The 17,863-nt window shown below is 40.9% G+C and overlaps 1 protein-coding gene across 5 annotated transcripts in view; it reads right to left on the bottom strand.

Annotated features, from left to right (window-relative positions):
- LOC146711508 (serine/threonine-protein kinase LMTK1-like) overlaps positions 1–17,863 on the bottom strand; it is a 29,652-nt gene that overhangs the window by 6,317 nt on the left and 5,472 nt on the right. For 4 of the 5 annotated variants that reach the window (XM_085454348.1, XM_085454352.1, XM_085454349.1 and 1 more), the window contains 9 exons: positions 11,043–11,176; positions 6,979–7,120; positions 2,436–2,515; positions 1,965–2,083; positions 1,784–1,871; positions 1,513–1,646; positions 719–803; positions 516–637; positions 178–327 (listed from right to left, as the gene is read on the bottom strand). In XM_085454348.1, coding sequence (XP_085310474.1) covers positions 178–327; positions 516–637; positions 719–803; positions 1,513–1,646; positions 1,784–1,871; positions 1,965–2,083; positions 2,436–2,515; positions 6,979–7,120; positions 11,043–11,176 — 1,054 coding nt within the window. Of the gene's footprint in view, positions 1–177; positions 328–515; positions 638–718; positions 804–1,512; positions 1,647–1,783; positions 1,872–1,964; positions 2,084–2,435; positions 2,516–2,959; positions 4,875–6,978; positions 7,121–11,042; positions 11,177–17,863 lie in introns of those variants that run through there. The other variant, XM_085454351.1, reaches the window with a different exon arrangement.

Genomic DNA, 17,863 nt, shown 5'->3' with positions numbered 1-17,863 from the left:
CGGGAAAAATAAGGTTGTTAGAAACTCATTGGTCAGTTTGAACTGAAGGCTTACCAGCATCTAGAATCTATTTTGTGTGGCATCACTAATGTATAAGCTACTAGTCTTTTCTGAGTGTCAGTATTCACTGTATGTACAGTAGGTTCTCCTGAGTGTAGTTATGTGTGGATGTCTTACCAGCGGTCAGCCAAGGGGAACTGGAGCTGGGGTTTGGGTAGTTTAAGCTGCTGTTCCTTCACAGCATATGTCAAGACCTGTCTGTCAGAATAGTGTCTATACGGCTGGTTTCCCAGCTCAAACAACTCCCACAAAGTCACTCCAAATGACCTGAAACACACAAAGAAATATTTTAGGTTGGTCACTTCACATATTCCGGATAGAAAAACTTTCCAAACAAACTGTTCCACTCATTCGGTAACCCTTCAGACGGCTTGCCTTAAGTATGTGTGAACTCGAACTGTAGCTTCGATAATCTGCAATAAAAGCTTGCATTTCTCTCCCTTTACATAACTCACCATATGTTGCTGCTTTTGGTTTGGTCAACAACCAACAGGTTTCCATGGACCTCATCTATGAGTTCAGGTGCAATCCAGCGCAGGGGTACCCAAATCTGGTCTTGTGTTATATAATAGTCATCCTACAGAATTAAAAAGAGATATTGAGTACTAGGAGCATTACTAGCAGTCTTTAAAAATTACAGATATTTCAAAAGACTGACCTTGTACCGACTGTGGGAAAGTCCATAGTCTCCAATCTTAACTGACATTTCTGATGTTAGGAGGCAGTTTCGCAAGGCCAGGTCACTGTTGAAAATAAAAAACAACCAACCCCCCAAAACTGTTAAATAGAGAGATAAAACAATACCACTTTTATTCAGAAAGACGCACTATGTGCAACAATGTAGTTGTTATTGTTTTCCCCTAATTAACTCTCTGTCCATGTGTGTGTTACAGTCTAAGCCTGTTCCTTAATAATTTAACTTTTTGGTATTTTTATGTTTAAAAAAATGTTTCTCTTGGGATCCGATCTAGTTTAAAAAATTGCAGCTGAAGTGTCTTGAGAAGAGTCTGTGTGATTTTTCTTTTAACCTGCACTAGAATGTTGGCACTTCTTTTTTTACAGCAACATACAGTAATGTTGTCAGTTAAAATTCAGTGATAAATGACAGAATTATACAATTAGAGTAACATACATATCACCTAAGTGCGTAAACACACTCACAATTAAGTCAGTAAGTGGAATCTCACCTCCTCCACAATGGGAGCTTTCAGCCTGGCAGTCACTAATTGGTTGCTATGGCCACCACCACTGCATGGATGGTGGAGTGAGAGCGAGAGGGGCTCGCCCCCAGCAACAAAATCACTGATGCTGGAGTTTGTGACAACTACTCAGGCAGCACCAGGATGTTGTTGCCAGGAGAGACCAACAGGTGGCGCACAAACCATTCAAGTAGATTCTTCCTTTTAAAGCTCAAATTGCAGAAGGTAAAGGGAGCGGGATTGACACACGTACCTGTGGATGAAGTTGTTTTTGTGAAGGTGCAGAAGCCCTGAAGCAATGTCACATGCCATTCTCTGGAGGATCAACGGGTCAGGTGTCTCAGAATCAGCTACTTGACAGCTGTGGAGGTAACTCTTCAGATCACCCTAAGAGGGGAAAAAATATGAGAACATGAGACACACTGACTTTTCTTTAATTCTGCAAACAAAACTAAACAAAGAAATTTAAAAAAATATATATGAAGGACTGAACAAACAAAGTTGGTCATTAAAATGTGTCTTACCATAGGGCAAAACTCCATGACCAACAGAAAAGGAGTAACCTCTGTACATTGTGCCAAGCACTGCAAGAGGGCAGGGTGCTGGAGGGTCCTGTGAGACAATTTTAGAAGGTATGATTGTGCAAAAACCATACCGGTAATAAAATAAAAACGTGTGGAGTTTCTGAAGTTTGATAAAACTGACCGGTATGGCTGGACCTCTTCAAGAAATTGCATCTGGTCCTGGACACTGGCACTGGCCTTCAGCTCCTTCACCACCACCTGCGTGGTGCTGAGGCCTGCATTGACCTCGCCCAGCAGAACCTGCAAGATTTAGCCAGCATCGATAAACTGTAGATTTAGAAACCAAAGTAAACATAAACTAGGAATGGAAATAGTGTGCGAAACAATCCAGGAAGCAAGGTAAAATGTAGGGAATCTAATGTGGCTGTGTATTTCAACTCTTCCCCTGTGGAATAAACTCCCCGATCGAATTAGCCTCACTGGAGCATTCAATATAAGAGTAGAACACATTTTAAAAACCACGTATTATAGTAAGGAAGCTGCTGTTTAAACTAGAATATTAAAATAGTAATATTGAGTGCAAAGGTGTTTAAAATCCCTCTATCTAAAAACTGACTGAGTGTATGCTTTCAGAACTAAATAAAAGTTTTACCTTGCCAAACCAGCCATTTCCAATCTCCTTCAGATAGAGCAGACTGTGGCGTCCAAGGTCTGATGATTTCAGCAGTTGGACTGGAAAAGAGCAATAAGAAAGACATACAGTAAGATTACTCTCAGACAGGAAGAAAATGATGGCTTTAGCATCAAGGAAGTGACTAAAAGAAAAGGAATCTTACAAGAACAATTTTCAACGCACTGAACGAGGTAAACGAGAAAAATCGAAAGTTAAGAATGCTCTCTGCAGAAACAAAAAGAAGCTGAGCTCCACAGCAGAGAAAAAGAAAACTGAAAACACAGATAAGGCAAAAATACAGAAACCTCTCTGAGCAAAAGAATACATTTCCTAAATAAAATGTCACATTTACTGAAGAGAAGCTTGCCTGAAGCCAAATAAATGTTTTACTTTCCATATAAATTAAAGTGTCCTTTAAGAACAAAGAATTTTTTTGTCACGACACAAATTGCAGCAACACCATAATTCTACAAATCATCCATCTTATGCACAAAATCAAATACCTCCATGGATCTTCATATTTTAAGTATGAAGATGTTGAAAAGGACGATGATGATGGAGCAGCGGAGCGGCCAGCCACTCTGAGCACCGTCACAGCGACCGAGTCCCAGGCTGAGATGAAGTACTGGTTCAGAGTGTGAGAACCAAGAGCCCGTGGCCCCGGCCCCAGCCCCAGGCAACTTAGCCTCATTGTGTGTATGTGAGAAGGAGCCCACGGTCACAGTGTGTGTGTGAGCGCCTCGGCAGGATTTAACCCTCCGAGCCCTTGCACAGCTGAACAAGCTCACCGCGTTGCCTCTCCCCGTCTCCACCGAGCTCATCCTCCAACTGGGACACATAGAAAAACACATACTGTCCTCATCTAAAGCTCTCCAGCTGTCGAGCAAAGGCCGAAATCCCTGCTTCCTATATAGGCTTCCAGCTACAGTACACAGAAGAGCAGACAATCTTTAAGTCCGATCTACTGAACAAAAAAAAAAAAAGATGAGATGAGATTTCTGCCCTGGCTTCTGGTCATGTATCCCGCCTGATGTGACTGTCATGTATGTTGGTTGTGTGCCGTTTGACACGCCACCTCTATGTGCAGCTTCAAGACACCCAGGAGTGACATAAGGCCCCCATAATGCCCCCCTATCACCCAGGACAGCAGCATTCCTCAGCCAAACATGACACAAACACTGCTCTGTCCACAAAAAAAGACCTCTGTCATACGCATTCACCACCCCTATCTCTCTGCTCTTAGGTCCTGGTGCATGCCACCACCCTTCCCCTGTCTTTCCTCATTCTGTCACAGACCCCTCACTGTATTCTCCTCATAATGCCAGTCCTCCGCTTGCGCGTTCCATGGACGTTTTAGCCAGGCCTTATGCTCCCCCACTGCCCAGCCGGTTTAAAACAGGCCCATTGTTTGGTTCGCTCACTCACACACACATTCACAGTGTCTCCTGGTACCCAGTGCACCAAACACACACTTGCAGACACACACACACACACACAAAAGTGGCACACAAGGCCCATTCTCCACTGGATCGCTGGACAGAGGTTGTGTCACAGTGATAACAGAACAACACTTCTCCACCCCAGCCTCCAAGCCTCCACTACCCCTGCTCGACAGAGCGACAGAGAGAGAGAAATTAAGAAGTCATATTATTCCAAATGTGGAATTTATGAGCGTGAGTGTGCATTCTTGTCCTACTATTGGCATTTCTTGAAAAGATGCAACTGAAAATACATGCTAACACTTTAAACATGGACTTTGAGTCAGCTTTGAGCTTCTATAGGGAGTCTGAAAGTTTGACATGATCTGTTAGACAAAAGATTAGAGCAACAAGTGGAAAAGAAGAACTCTCAGATGGTTAAAGGCAAACATTGTGCTGTGTGTTCAAACTGATGTATGGGTTCATATAGAAAATATCATCCATGCCTGGTGTATAAAATATACTACTGGTATTTTCTTACCAGTAGTGAGGATAATTCATTCACCCCATGCATGCTAGTGTGAGGGTAGGCAGTTTATGACACGTGAAGGAGCTTCTGATGATTATGTATGGGTAACAACAAATGTAAAACATATATTCAGAAAAACCGAAAATATCAATTTTAAAGGAAATATACATTCTGTGTATCTTCAGTGCTTAATTGTGTGAAATATACATGTAAAAAAGTAAATCCAATAGTACAAAAGGTTCAACTATTTATAAAGAGGAATGAGTCATAGAGTGTTCTCCCTCTGAATCACTGGAAGGAGTCAATATCACTCTTTTCACGATCTCGCCTTTCGCCATTTACCCATTCCTCACCCTGCAACACCTGGACCAATCATACAGCAGTAGCTATGGGGGAAAGAGGCGAGAATAGTGATTGGCTGTGAGCCTGAGGCTGCCTTGTCCAATCATTGCTGACGCTTACATCCTGGGACGCTGAGCAGCAACTCACCTCCCTTCTAGCTGAGCACAGTGCAGCGCACACAGCCAGTGAGTCATACAGGGTGAGGCACTTTGAGCACCCAGGATCTGACTTGCACTGAGATCGACAAATATATACACGTCACATCAAGGCGAAACCGCACTTGAACATCCCGCGTCTGAGGTAGAATGTCGTGAAATAACACAAATATAGAATTATCAACTAAAAATACCAAAATAACATGAAACACTGTTCTAAAATAAGATGATAAAAACAGAAAAAAACAAACCGCATTCATGAGCTGGAACATGGATTTAACCCTCATCTCATTGCCTGGGTTCCATGCAGATCACAGAGCATAATCTTTGACATATCTCACTTTTTCTCGTATTTTCATGACTTTTTTAGGCAATTTGTTCCTAATGATTCCACGCCCCTGTTTTCCCTTTTTTGCTTTAATTAGTGTTTTTTAAAAATACATATGTTCTGGGGTCTCAGGAGACCCCAATTACACCTAAGCAGTTTTTTTTTTTTTTAAATAGAACTATTTATTTAGTCAATGTTTGCCATGAGTCTCAAATGGGAGTATCACACAGTTTTCACAGAGGCGGAGGCACTCTAGCAGTGATTTTAAAGAAGAAAAACTCAGATGTCATTGCCAGATGGAATCTTATCAGAACATTGGAGACATCGCCGTCTACATGTCTACCTGAGACAGATAGATGCCCTGGTCCTGCCACATATGAAAAGGAGGGCTGATACTGTTGCATTGCAAGCCTCAATCTGAGCAGCAATGACCCCCCCCTGGGCAAAACTCCATCTGCTGATGTGACTGTCAAATGCTAGGCTGGACAATCTAAAAGGTGTTACCTTTGCTGCTGAAAGCAGAAACTGTTTGCTTCCCCTGTCACATGCCAACATGCCCTGAGCAAAGCATGAGGCTAATTGGGTGCTACAGTGTAACTGCCTGGATTTTGTGTTTGTTTTTTGCTAGTTCCAGTCTCTGTTAAACTGAAGTTAGAGTCGGTTTACATTTCCAGCAATAAGTCAGACTTGCTTCAGTGGGTGTTGGTCGATTCTGTTCATGGACAGAATTTCTGGGTGCAGCCGGGGGGGTGGAGGGTGTCAGGTTCAGTAGTCTCAGGATCTCGTTTCTGTTTTTCGCAAATGATGTGGTTTTGCTGGCTTCATTGAGCCATCACCTTTGAGTTTGTTCTTGGCCTGTTTGCAGCCAAGTGTGAAATGGCTGGGATGAGAATTAGAAGCTCCAAGTCTAAGGCCATAGTTCTCAGCTGGAAAAGGGTGGAATGCCCACTCCACTTCAGAACAAGCGGCTGCCCCAAGTGCAGCAGTTTAAGGTATCTTAGTGTTTGTACACGAATGAAGGGAGAGTGAAGGAGGAGACTGACAGATAGGAGAATTCTTTGCAGGCACTGAGCATATTAGTGAATCTATCAGTTTAATGGTCAGTGTAAGTTCCTACATTCTCGTATGGTTATGAGCTCTGGGCAGTGACTGTTTATATAACTAATAATGCTTTGAGTAGCAATAAGGTGTGATATTATCATTATTTTGCTATTATATTTGCCTCTTGGAGTAAATTGCAGGGTTTTTGTTTTTTGTTGGGTTTTTTTCGTCTTTGTTTGTTCGTCACATCAGTCCATGTATGTTAAATATGTTGGCAGGATGAGGGTTGAAAACACTGCTGTAGCAGTCTCATGCAATGGGGTTAGGTCAGATCCTTTTTTTACATTTGCGAAATTATGCAGCAGGTCAATTTCTATATATGTTGCACAGTAGTTACATATCGCTCTTTTAGTGAGACACAGGGTAAGGGAGAAGAAACAAATAAAAGACTAAAAATGAAGAAGGCCAACTGAGCTTGGCAGAATTAGCTCAGTTCATATCTTCTACACGAATAAAACCAGTGAGATGTTCCACAATCCACTTGAGAAATGTAGCCTTTGTTACATCTCTTAGAATGGCTTAAAAGAAGTAATGGAGGTCAAGAGGACTGAAAAAGAAAAAACACCAAGCAAACCCAAGTTAATAGTTCAAATACTCCAATACATCACCTAGAAGTGTTATTTGTGTATGCTGTTGTGCAGTTTCTTACTGGATCTGCCAGGTTGTTTGGAGACAGGCAGGGAGACCTCGGTGAGTGGAAGGATGTAAACCTCGGGGCCATTCTGGGAGGAAGGCGAGGCCAGGGCGGAGAGATCTGCCTGGTACTCCTCTCCCTCTGTGTTTTCAAACTCCTGGCGCAAAGAAACACGCTGGGATTAGTCATCCACTCACAGTCGTCCTTCCACTGAAATAGTGGGAGACAATGGTTCAACTGTGAAGACATTCAAATGCACTGAGGCACTTCCACCTACCCATATACATTAGTCATGTACATTGTAGGGTGCATTGTGTGGGACGCTGTGGGGGAACACATAAATGCATGCCACTATTCAAACCGTATACACAAAGCCTGTCTTTATTTCCTCCCTCCAGTGTATTTACTTTCTTACACAGCTGAACATCAGAAACATAATTCTTATTTTCAGGTTTTGTTTTGTTTTTTATTCACAGAGAAAGAAACTTTGTTGTTGAGTACATTTTATCTCATAGAGACTTGTTCTAATAGATTTAACTTTGAAAATTACATCAGGATTCGCACTAACAGGCCTCATGGGAAACAACTGTGTTCTGATAGCTGTGAGATTTAAACTGTGCTATTACATCTGCCACTACAGTGTTTGAATGATCTCAGTTTTCCCTGGTGTTTCCGTCTGCACAGTTTTATGCGACGCAGTCTGTATTGCACACTACACACAAAAAAGCTATTCACACAGTGTACACTGAGCCACTATAGCACATTAGGAGGAAAAGGAAGCGAATATAATCAGCTATAAAAAACAAGCAAACAAACAAAATGCTAATCCCCTCCTCCAAGAGGCAAAACTCATGGAAGATGATGATCCTCTCTTTCCATTTGCTATACACCATATCCCATATCTTCCACTCTGCCACTTATACTTCATCCTAAAAATGGACTCTCTGGTCTGCTGCAGTGTCCTTGCACTTCAGCTGCTGTAGCTTGTCCATGCTCTCTCCCAAAATGTATGCATAAATACTGCTGATATTAAACCAAGAGGCAGATCTCTATGGACTACTTGTCTTTTACTGGCCAGTAGGAACACTTAGCACTTGCAAATGACAAATCCTGCACTGCCGTTTACATGTAGTTGCCTCTCCTCACCTTCTGCTGCATGCATATAGTTTCAAAATATGCATTGTGTTCATTCACCCAGTAGGTAGAATTTATTGTTTGGTAATTTACAAATAAGGACCACCATTATTGATACAATTGCTAAAAATACTGAGTGAAAAAAAACAACCAAACAAACAACAGTAAATAAACAGTAAAGTAGAAAAACTGTAATCTAATATATATAATAGGAAAAATTGGTTTCATCAGGATATGTAAAAATAACTGAATAAAGCAAGAGTCTCACGTGTGTTCCATTAATTTATTGTTCAGAGCTTTTTCTCCAGCAGTTTCAGCCTAACAGCAACCTCTGAAAGGTTAATAACCACTGATGTAAAGAAACAGTATAGAGAGAGCTGGAAGAAATTAGAAAGGATGATATTAAGCTGCAGGTTGAATATTTGAATGGCTGTGTGTGTGTGTGTGTGTGTGTTATTCAACATGTGTTATAAAACACTAATATGTACATAGGAATGTGTGTGTCTTTCTCATTGAGCAGAACCATCTGCCACTCTCCTCAGAGTGAAGTGTGAAAGCGAGCACCTGGCTGTGAGTGAGCATTGCACAGCTCCCCTGAGAGCCTTCAGTTTAGAAAGCACTTAATACCCAGCCTCGCACTACATGCACCAGTAAGAACACTGCGATGAAGAGGAATAATGAAGCTTTTTGGACGGTGCAACAGTGCAGCTCTGCAGTCCCACAACACTGCACACCTTACAAGCGAGTTGTTGAGAGGGACAGACAGGGGGACCGCTTAATCATGATGTGATACCTGGTGTTAACCTAAGAAACAGAGATAAATATTTGAAAACATCTGCGCTCTAAAATCGAAATATATCTCCCTTAACAAGAACTTGGCTTGTCTTCATATGCAGTGTCTGTCATGTCCTTGTGCAAGACACTGACTCGTTAGGACGGCTGTTTAGTAGCCCTATTTCCATCCTGAACTCTGATGACATGGTGCTGGAAGACAATATCCCTGCAGGAATCAATAGTTCTATACTGGTTTATCAACCCGGCTGAAAGACGAAGCTTTGCTTTGTCAAGAAAAACAAATCAACTATTGTATGATGGTGTTTTAGCAGCTTAAGCCATCTTTGTGTCATTAGGGCCAGTGAAAAGTAGACACAGACTGAGGCTTCCGCTGTTCCTGCTGGTTATTAAACTATGTTTTCACATAATGAGGCTGAGGCGATCTGGCATGGGAGAGACAGACTGCCACACACACAAACACACACATAAACACACTTATCCACTAATAGGAAAAGTTCTGCAGTTGTTAAAGGTACCTCTCTATGCAGTGCTCATTAGTGACACTGTTGTCCCTGCAGCATGTACCTACTAGAGGCAGTTCCCATTGATTCTCATCACATATAGTACATACACAAGGAACAAGCAGCTCGGCTCTAATCCCCACTCCTGCACTGTCCTCTGCTTTCTACAGCTATCTAATCAACAACAGCAATGTCGAACACAGGTTTCATCCTCCCATTTGAATACTGTAATTGAATTTGCTCAAGTAATTACAAATAAAGACACTGTTGTCCAGTCAGGGCTGGACAACAGTGTCTTTAGCTAAAAACAGTTACAGACAAATATACATAGACAAAATGAAAACATATTGCAACACTTCTTCCATAAAACAAACAGCATGCTCATAAGAAACTAGTAATGGCAAGAAGCAGGCACGACAGCGACTCGAGAGTTACTCCTCCCTCTCTCCTTCTTTCCATATGCCCCCTGCCTGTGTCAGTCACTGTTAGCCCTCATCAGCTGCTCAGTTCAGCGCTGATGTTTGACACAGCATGACTGAGTCATGCTGGCAGCCAAAGGCAACACACAGACAATGTGTGCCAGTGTGGAATTGGTAAGTCTTCCACTTTCATACAATCAGACAATAGTCATTAGCAAGACTAAAACACTTAAGGTGTGCTTTACTGATGCAGAAAGAGAGAGACATTCACTTCAATTAATTAAACCCTTTTTTTTGAGGAAAAAGGGAAACAGGAACAATAATTTGTTTACACACATGCCAACATAGATGTAAGGCAAAAACACAGTTTGTATAAATTCTAACAAGCTTGGAAGTCAATAATTGTTAGGACCATTTTACTCGTCATCACAGTTTTTTTCAGGAAAAATTCAGTTCAATTCAGTGGTATTATATAGCACCATATCACAACAGTTGCCTCAAGGGGCTTTACATTGTAAGGCAAAGACCCTACAATAATGCAGAGAATACAGGCTTCTTAAAGTACATTCAAAGCTATCCTTTAGGCACTGGCTGCCTTGTGTTCCATGATGGGTAGCGTTCCACTGGCTGTTTTTCTACCCAGGTATGCTTTTACTGCATGGGTAGTACGTAACTGACATGCTGAAAAACAAAGCTGCTGTCAATCGAATGCTTTCTAGACAGCATTGCATGCTGGATCAAAATCTTTGTGTTCGGAATTGCATCAATTTTGACAAGATCCCGCAAACCCCTGGCTGAAGGGTCTCCACCAAGTTTTACTGATGGCTGTACACAATCAGTGTTGTACCTTTCTCCTGACCCTCTTCATATATACTGACAGTGATGTGAACCAAAATTTCAAATTTGGATTCATTAGTCCATCAACCACAGATTTTGAGCCTAGTTCTTTTGTCATTTGGCTTATCTAAGCATTTTCTTCATGTTTCCCTTCCTTTAGAATGGATTCCATGTGTGTCCGTGTGTGTGGACACTAGCAGTGTGTTATTTTAAATGCATAAAATCTAACAAACTTCAGCAGATATAAAAGCAAGTTTCCTTTTTTCCCCCCACTTCCTTTCTTTTTTTTATTACTCAGCTAACTCGCAGATCATCATATTCCCTGGACATCTACTGACTCCATAGAGTTTGTGTTACTCTCACTACGTCCAGTTGGGGGCAGCAGGGAGCTCACCTTGAAGCCAATGTCTCCCTTCTTGCAGCAGAGGCAAGCCAGCATGAGGAAGATGAAGGTGAAGAGGCCAGAAAAGGAGACAGCTACCACTGCCAGAGATGAAGGCCAAGACAGCTCGCTCAGTGGAGCCCCATCTGCAACATCAGAAGATAAAGCGAGTGTTAAAAGCATGGAACCAGAGATCAGATGGTAAACTGTAGTCATACAGGAAATTAAAACCAAAGTGCAGATAGAGGTGATTTGTGAATGTTTATGGGCAAGCCTGATGAAAGAAGCATGACTCCTCATTAGCATTTCTTCTTCAGTTTCATATTCATCTCCATAGACTGTGTAGAAAGCAGGCTGCCGTAGATTAATTACAGTGGTTACGATGTACTCTGAGTCATAGAAGCTGAAAGTTTTAAACCGCCCACCAAAACAATTACTGCTAAATAAATGAATAAAGCGGCAGCAGAGTAGGAGTAATGGCTCATTCTATTTCAGTGTAAAAAACGATGATGAAAATGCTGACTGTGTACTTTTAATGCACTTTGCGACTTCTTCAATACCGCCCAAACTGCTCTCAAAGGAGTGTTTGGAACTAAAGTACAACTAAAAATTAATTAGTTGTAAGTAATTGATTTCCATTAAACCACGGCAAAATGTTTTCTTTTGGTTTGTATGTGGCCACAATCTGCTGTGTTGTTCCTGTATGCATATATGCAGCACACATGTGTCAGTTTGTCTTTCAGCCTGTAGTAACTTAGAAAAGGCCAGAGGGGCCAGATGTCAGAGTTTGGCGCATCTACATAAGCTGATTTACAGCGTTAAACCTGCTGCCAGCACAGATGGAAGAGACAAAGGAAGAAGGAGAGACAGAGGAAGAGAGACAGAGAGTCTGTGAAAGAAGGCTTGGAACAGATGCAAACATGCAGGCATGAATTAGCAGTATTCTTTCCACATAGCTCAAGACATTTATTCAATAATTTTTTACTTTCTTCTTCTTTTTTAAAAATCTTTCTTCATGACATCTACACAGACACACAGCAACAAAACTTTATACACCTTCAGTTCAAACTACTGATCAGAGGACAAAACATGCCAATATTATACTGTGTTGTACATATATGTTATTTCCTCTGTCCATAATAATTATAATTTCCAATTTCTTAAAGAGCACCTTGCTTGCATTTTCTTAACTAGAGATTTTCTGTATTAAAGAGCAATTCTCAGATTTTGGTGATAACCTTCAGGTTTACAGACGCTGTAATGATAAGATTTTTATTCCTTGCAATAGATGAATAAATGTCTTTCAGAGTCTGTCTTTCTAATGTCTCTGCATTAGAAAGTTTTATTAAACTGACCGTGGTGACATCATTATGATGTGACTCAGAATAACGTTTTCAAATAGTGAATTTCCTACTGAGGCTGAAAAAACTTAACTTATCATAAAAATATAAATTATATAAGCACACAACCTAAATTAAGGATTATAGTTAGATTATATATATAGAGAGATATTATATATTCAGTAAAAGGATTAGATGTTGTAGTCACTGATAATGCATTGCTTTAAATGGCTTTATAATTTTATCTACAGTAGTTTATTTACAGTAACCCTGTAGCTTTTCTTTATATGTAAATGATGAATTCATCAGCTGGTTCAAGAAAAGGAGCAGAACTGTATTTAACTGTATTCCATCCATTTTCCTTTATTACTTTACAACTGTGATGTTAACACACAAAAGCATACTCCAGTGCTGACTGGGATTGCTGTGGTCTGTGATTCTTGTACCTGGGTTTTTAACAGCTCCATGACTAAGACCCAGCAGTCCAGACCCATTCGGCTGCAGGGAGCATCCTCTTCCGGCTCTGACAGCTTTTGCAACCCAAACAGAACTACTCCAACCAAAGTTTAACCCTGAGGTCATGGCCACAAAGCCCTGTATACCCTCCATTTACATATACATGGAAGTGGACAGTGCAAACAGGCAGGGTTCCTATGTAAAGCCTGCTTTGAGAATTGCAGTGCATGAGTGTATATGTGTGGGCACTGACCCGCCAACACATCACCATGGTAACGTCCTGATGGCCAACACATATTAGTTGATTGGCTTTTACAGTGCGGTAAACCTCATGACCCTTCCTTTTTGCTGATGCCTTGCCCGCTGAGAGAGGGTGTGTGTGTCTGTGTGTCTCACTATGTGAGAGCTTGTGAAGTGGAAAAGAAGGTGATTATGAAACTAAACAAAGCAGCGCCCTTTCTAGATCCACCACATACCACAACACACAGCCTGTGAGGGGGCTGATAGGGAAATAGGGGATGATCCTTAAAATGCCATCTTTTCAAGCCTTCTAATGTTTTAAGTATCAAGAAGCAAACCATAAAAGTAAAGGAAACATGCAATCTTTCCCTCTGTAACACAATATTAAACATTTCACCTGTTATTCTCACATTTATGGCAGAATTTGTATCTGCTCAACAGTTACTCCAAAGGATTACACTGTATACTAAAACATATGTACATGCACTGATTCATTACTCAATCCTTTTGCACAGAATTTCCTGCTGTCTCCTCATTACAAAACAACAAACACAACCAATTATATCAAATAGGAATAAAATGTTGGGTGCATTAGAATGCAAGAAAAATGCAATAAAATATTCTAAAAGCAACATGAAAATGTCAAGTGATATTAAAAAGAATAAGAGTTAGCATTTTGCGTTAAGTTACTGCTGCACAATTTAGGTGCCGGCAGGGCTGGATTGATGGATGAATGTGGGGAAGGAGGAGGGAGTGGGGAGGAACCATGCTGTGCAGATGGTGCCAGAAACAGCAATGATACATGCTGAATCAGAGGGCACGGTGACTCAGAGCCCACTGAAGGACACAACATAAAACAGAATACACATGTTGTCACTTCTAAAGAAGACTATTAGTTGCCTGTCATCGTGTACAAGCCCAGGAGCTGATCAACTGGTCCTGTTTCTGCTTGCTACCAATAAACAGTTGGTTACAGTCCCCAGTCCCACAATATATATATTTAGTTCACTAGAAACTAATTTTGCAGTTTCAGAGAAGCTAAATGCCAGCTTCATACACAGCTTTGAGACAGGAGATTTCTTTTCCTTTCACAGTTGCAACTGGGACTTCTGTTTGCAAAAATAAGGTTCACATGTATATTGAATTCCAACAGTTCTCTCCTTACTAGATACTGGGATGCAGTATCTAGTATTCACTAATGATGCTGCACAAGGCAATCAGAATGAAGATCAGCATTTCTATGGACATACAAATCCTAAACTCTTTTATGCAGGCTCCTCTTTTGAAGCCTTGAGTTTGGAAATGTGGGTTCTGCAATCCGAATGCGAAATGAAAGGCACTGCATGGTTCTGTACAGTATGTAGCAACATGTCAGCCTGGCTCTACAGTGTGTCCTACTTTATGAGAAGTTATGCTCTAAAAAAATTACTCTACTAAAATTTGGAAAAAAATGAATATTATGTTGTTTTAAATAAGACTTGGAACTAGTGGTCAAGCCATTGGACTCATGAGATACTAACTCACAATACTAGGTTTATTTTTGCAACCAGAGCTAGAGGCTACATCCATCTTTTATGTACATAAAACTAGCGAGACAGTACTAGAGAGACCATGAAATATCCAGGAAGTCCAACGTTTGCTGGATGGTGAGCTATGTACTACTGGAGGTTTTTACACAGCAATTCCTCAAATAAATATTGTGGTTTGTTTATTTGTTTGTTTTCAAGAAATTCTGCTGTATGCCTGAAACTCTGGTCTGGGTTCAGGGCAAACAATCGACCAACTAACTGTAGGATCAAGTTTCTGTAACATTTTAGTAAAAAACAAATAAATAAAACAACAAATAAATATAAATAAAAAACTACTACCCTTTCTATAAGCTTTGGGAATCAATTAAAGGAAAATTCCAAATACTGACAGTAGAGGTAAGTTTTTTCACAATGTCAAACCACCTTTACCTGAACAATGGAGTGCAAGTTGCTAACTTATAAGTATGTATAAGTGCATGATTGGCAAGGTGGAGATTTTAGGACACACACAGAGTTTGGGGAATCCCCAAATGCAAGTGGTGTCTGTACTTCTTTGCATATCCCTTCACCACCAGGACTCTGCCAAAGAGGAGTTTCAAATTGGTCAGTAAATAGGGGACTGCAGACTCCCTTTTTAGCTTCCCTCTTCCCAGTTGGGAATCTAACAGTCATATTCTAGGATACTTTTCAATATTTAGCCAAAATTAAGTCATTTGGATCATTCTTTATTAAGCCTTCCTTCTTTACCAGAAAGTCAAATATGATCACCCAGAAGAAAATCCGAGGTATAAATATAAATATGAAAGTGCAACATTTGAAAAGCCGTCTCACTTCCTCTAGGAGGAATCGCGAACTGAGCGACAACTCGTGGTTCTTCATAAATATTAGAAAAGCACACATTACTTCGCCAGCTGCACAGCAAAATGAAAATAAAGCACTTAAATCCATGCTCATACCCACTTTATTAAAAAGCTGTCTTTAGGACTGAAGAGAGATGAGAAATGTCCTGAAACACAGGAGGGGGAGTGATGGAGCCACCATGCCACCCCCACAATTCAGACTGATGATGGCAAGGATGCAGTAGGATAACGGGGGGGATAAAGAGAAAAACAATGTAGTGGCATAACAAGACAGAATGAATGAGGCCATCTGCATTGCTTTGCACTTCCTAATAGTGGGAAACCTTCAGTGTTTCTTCTGGCTTGTGCTGTGAGTTGATGGTCAAACAATCTAATACTAGGTTTAGGATTGATGTGCACATGTCACATCGCAGTGGCTAAAGAAAATCTGCTGAGTCCTTCACGATCATAGAGCTGACAATGCAGGTTTTAAACTACATAATGGCCATGAAATACAAACAGCAGACTGGCTATATCAGAAACAGTTGACTGCTCAAAGTGTCAGTGCAGGAATAAGGTCTACCAATAGTAATGAAAGCAAGATGAACCATCTTACTGTCTGACCGTGCTCCATGAAATACCGCGGGCAATGATACCAAGTAATAAAGAGTGAGCAAGAAAAATAGACATGTAGAAAGCTCAAGGCCCACAGCACGAAGTAAAGAGAAAAGCTAAGCTCAGCATATGTACATGTGGCTGTGTGTGTGTGTGTTCATGCATGTATACAAAGGATGAGGATACGATGTGTTAAGCACAACCACTGAGCTTTTAACAGTATATCATAAATAAACCAATAAGGTAGAGCCTTGTGTTGCTGTGCAGCTTATACGGCCCACTTCACCAGCTAAAAAACATCTACTGCTGCCTAAATGCAACTCTGGGTAACTACACGGTGCTCATGTTCATCATGCATTAAAAAAAAAATCTGTTCCAAATCGACAGAAACGGGACACACAGGGGACAAACGAGGTATTTTATTCAGGACAGAGTGAGAATATTAAGATCTCCCTCCCACACTCATATGAAGGCCAGAGCTGAGCCATGTGTTCATATTCGCATGCAGACATAAGAACTTGCACCCACGCAGAAAATCCAGTAAAGGTGGCGCACTAAGCGCCATAAAATAACATTGGACTAATGAGGTCCATGAGGAGGAGCACTAACACACAAACAATATTGCGGGCTTCGCCCTCTGCGAGATGCCGTGTCTCATCGCTGTGCACCTCTGCTTAGCGCTTTGCTTCAGTCTCTCGCTGGTCTCTCTGGTAGCTCTCACTTTTATTTATTTATTTATTTTACCAAGGGGCCTGCAGGGTGGGCAGCGTGCCAGACTACACACCACTGCAATCAAACTGTCTCCAGAAAGAGCGGGGTGAGATACAGTTTCAGCTGCAATTCAATAGATCGGGCATGTTTTAATTTAAATAAATAGTGTGTTAAGTCTGTGTGTGGTCAGTGGCCAAGCACTGCGTTTTGTGAGTGTTAGGAAGGCCCTAAGCACAGCATGTTACAGCCATTCCTTCTATACAGAAGCTTATATTAAGAAATAATATTTGCAACTTCGTTTGATATTAAAGAGAACATTTAAATGATCTTGGATGACAATGAAATATTTTACAGAGGAACATTTCTAAAAGGTACGAACGACTAAGTTGATATTAGTATGCTTTGAAAATAATGCAGCAAGTCCTAGACTGTGGCAGTAAGTGTCACCACTTAAGAGTAGAGAGTAAGAGTAGACTAGTTTCTTCCAGTTTTACACCCTTAATGCACTTCTACTGTCGCTCAATTCTATGGAGAGGAAACGCTGAAAATCTGTGAAAGAGACACACACAGGACAGGAGAGCAGAAAACAGTCCAAATTTACATTTAGGACAATGCTGGAGGGCCAAACAAGCATCTCCATCTGCCCTGCCTGGGCGGTACCAAGTGGCATCCAATAATACCATTCGCTTTCACACATAAATCACATAGCGGAGAGAAGGAAAAATGCACATGAGGCATCTGCATTTGAAAGCAGTGACAGGCAAATCACCAATCAAAACATTTTAATTGCAATAGCTGAAAAATTCCAGTTTCAGGTGATTAACAGAGAGCTGCCTTTGTGAATATATGATCATTCTGTGCTGCTTTTCTTCAAGTTAATGTCAAGATTTAATGTGAGGACCAACTTGAGACTTCTTATGTGGGGATGAAAAGTTGCTGGACTTAGTTCCTGCTTTTTCATCTAGTGGGATGTAGCAGTTTGACACAGACTGACTTCTCAAGGGAAAACCAAATGACAAGTTGAGAGAGATAAAAATGCTCTGAAGAAACAAGAAAAGTTAAATCAGAAAGTTAGAGGATCGCAAGACTGTAATGACACAGGG

This window comes from Copadichromis virginalis, linkage group LG4 (assembly GCF_057382275.1).
Source record: "Copadichromis virginalis isolate Kocher_CV1m ecotype Utaka linkage group LG4, C_Virginalis_male_GT1.1, whole genome shotgun sequence".
In the NCBI taxonomy this organism is placed as follows: domain Eukaryota; kingdom Metazoa; phylum Chordata; class Actinopteri; order Cichliformes; family Cichlidae; genus Copadichromis; species Copadichromis virginalis.
This window is presented reverse-complemented; position numbering and strand designations above follow the sequence as displayed.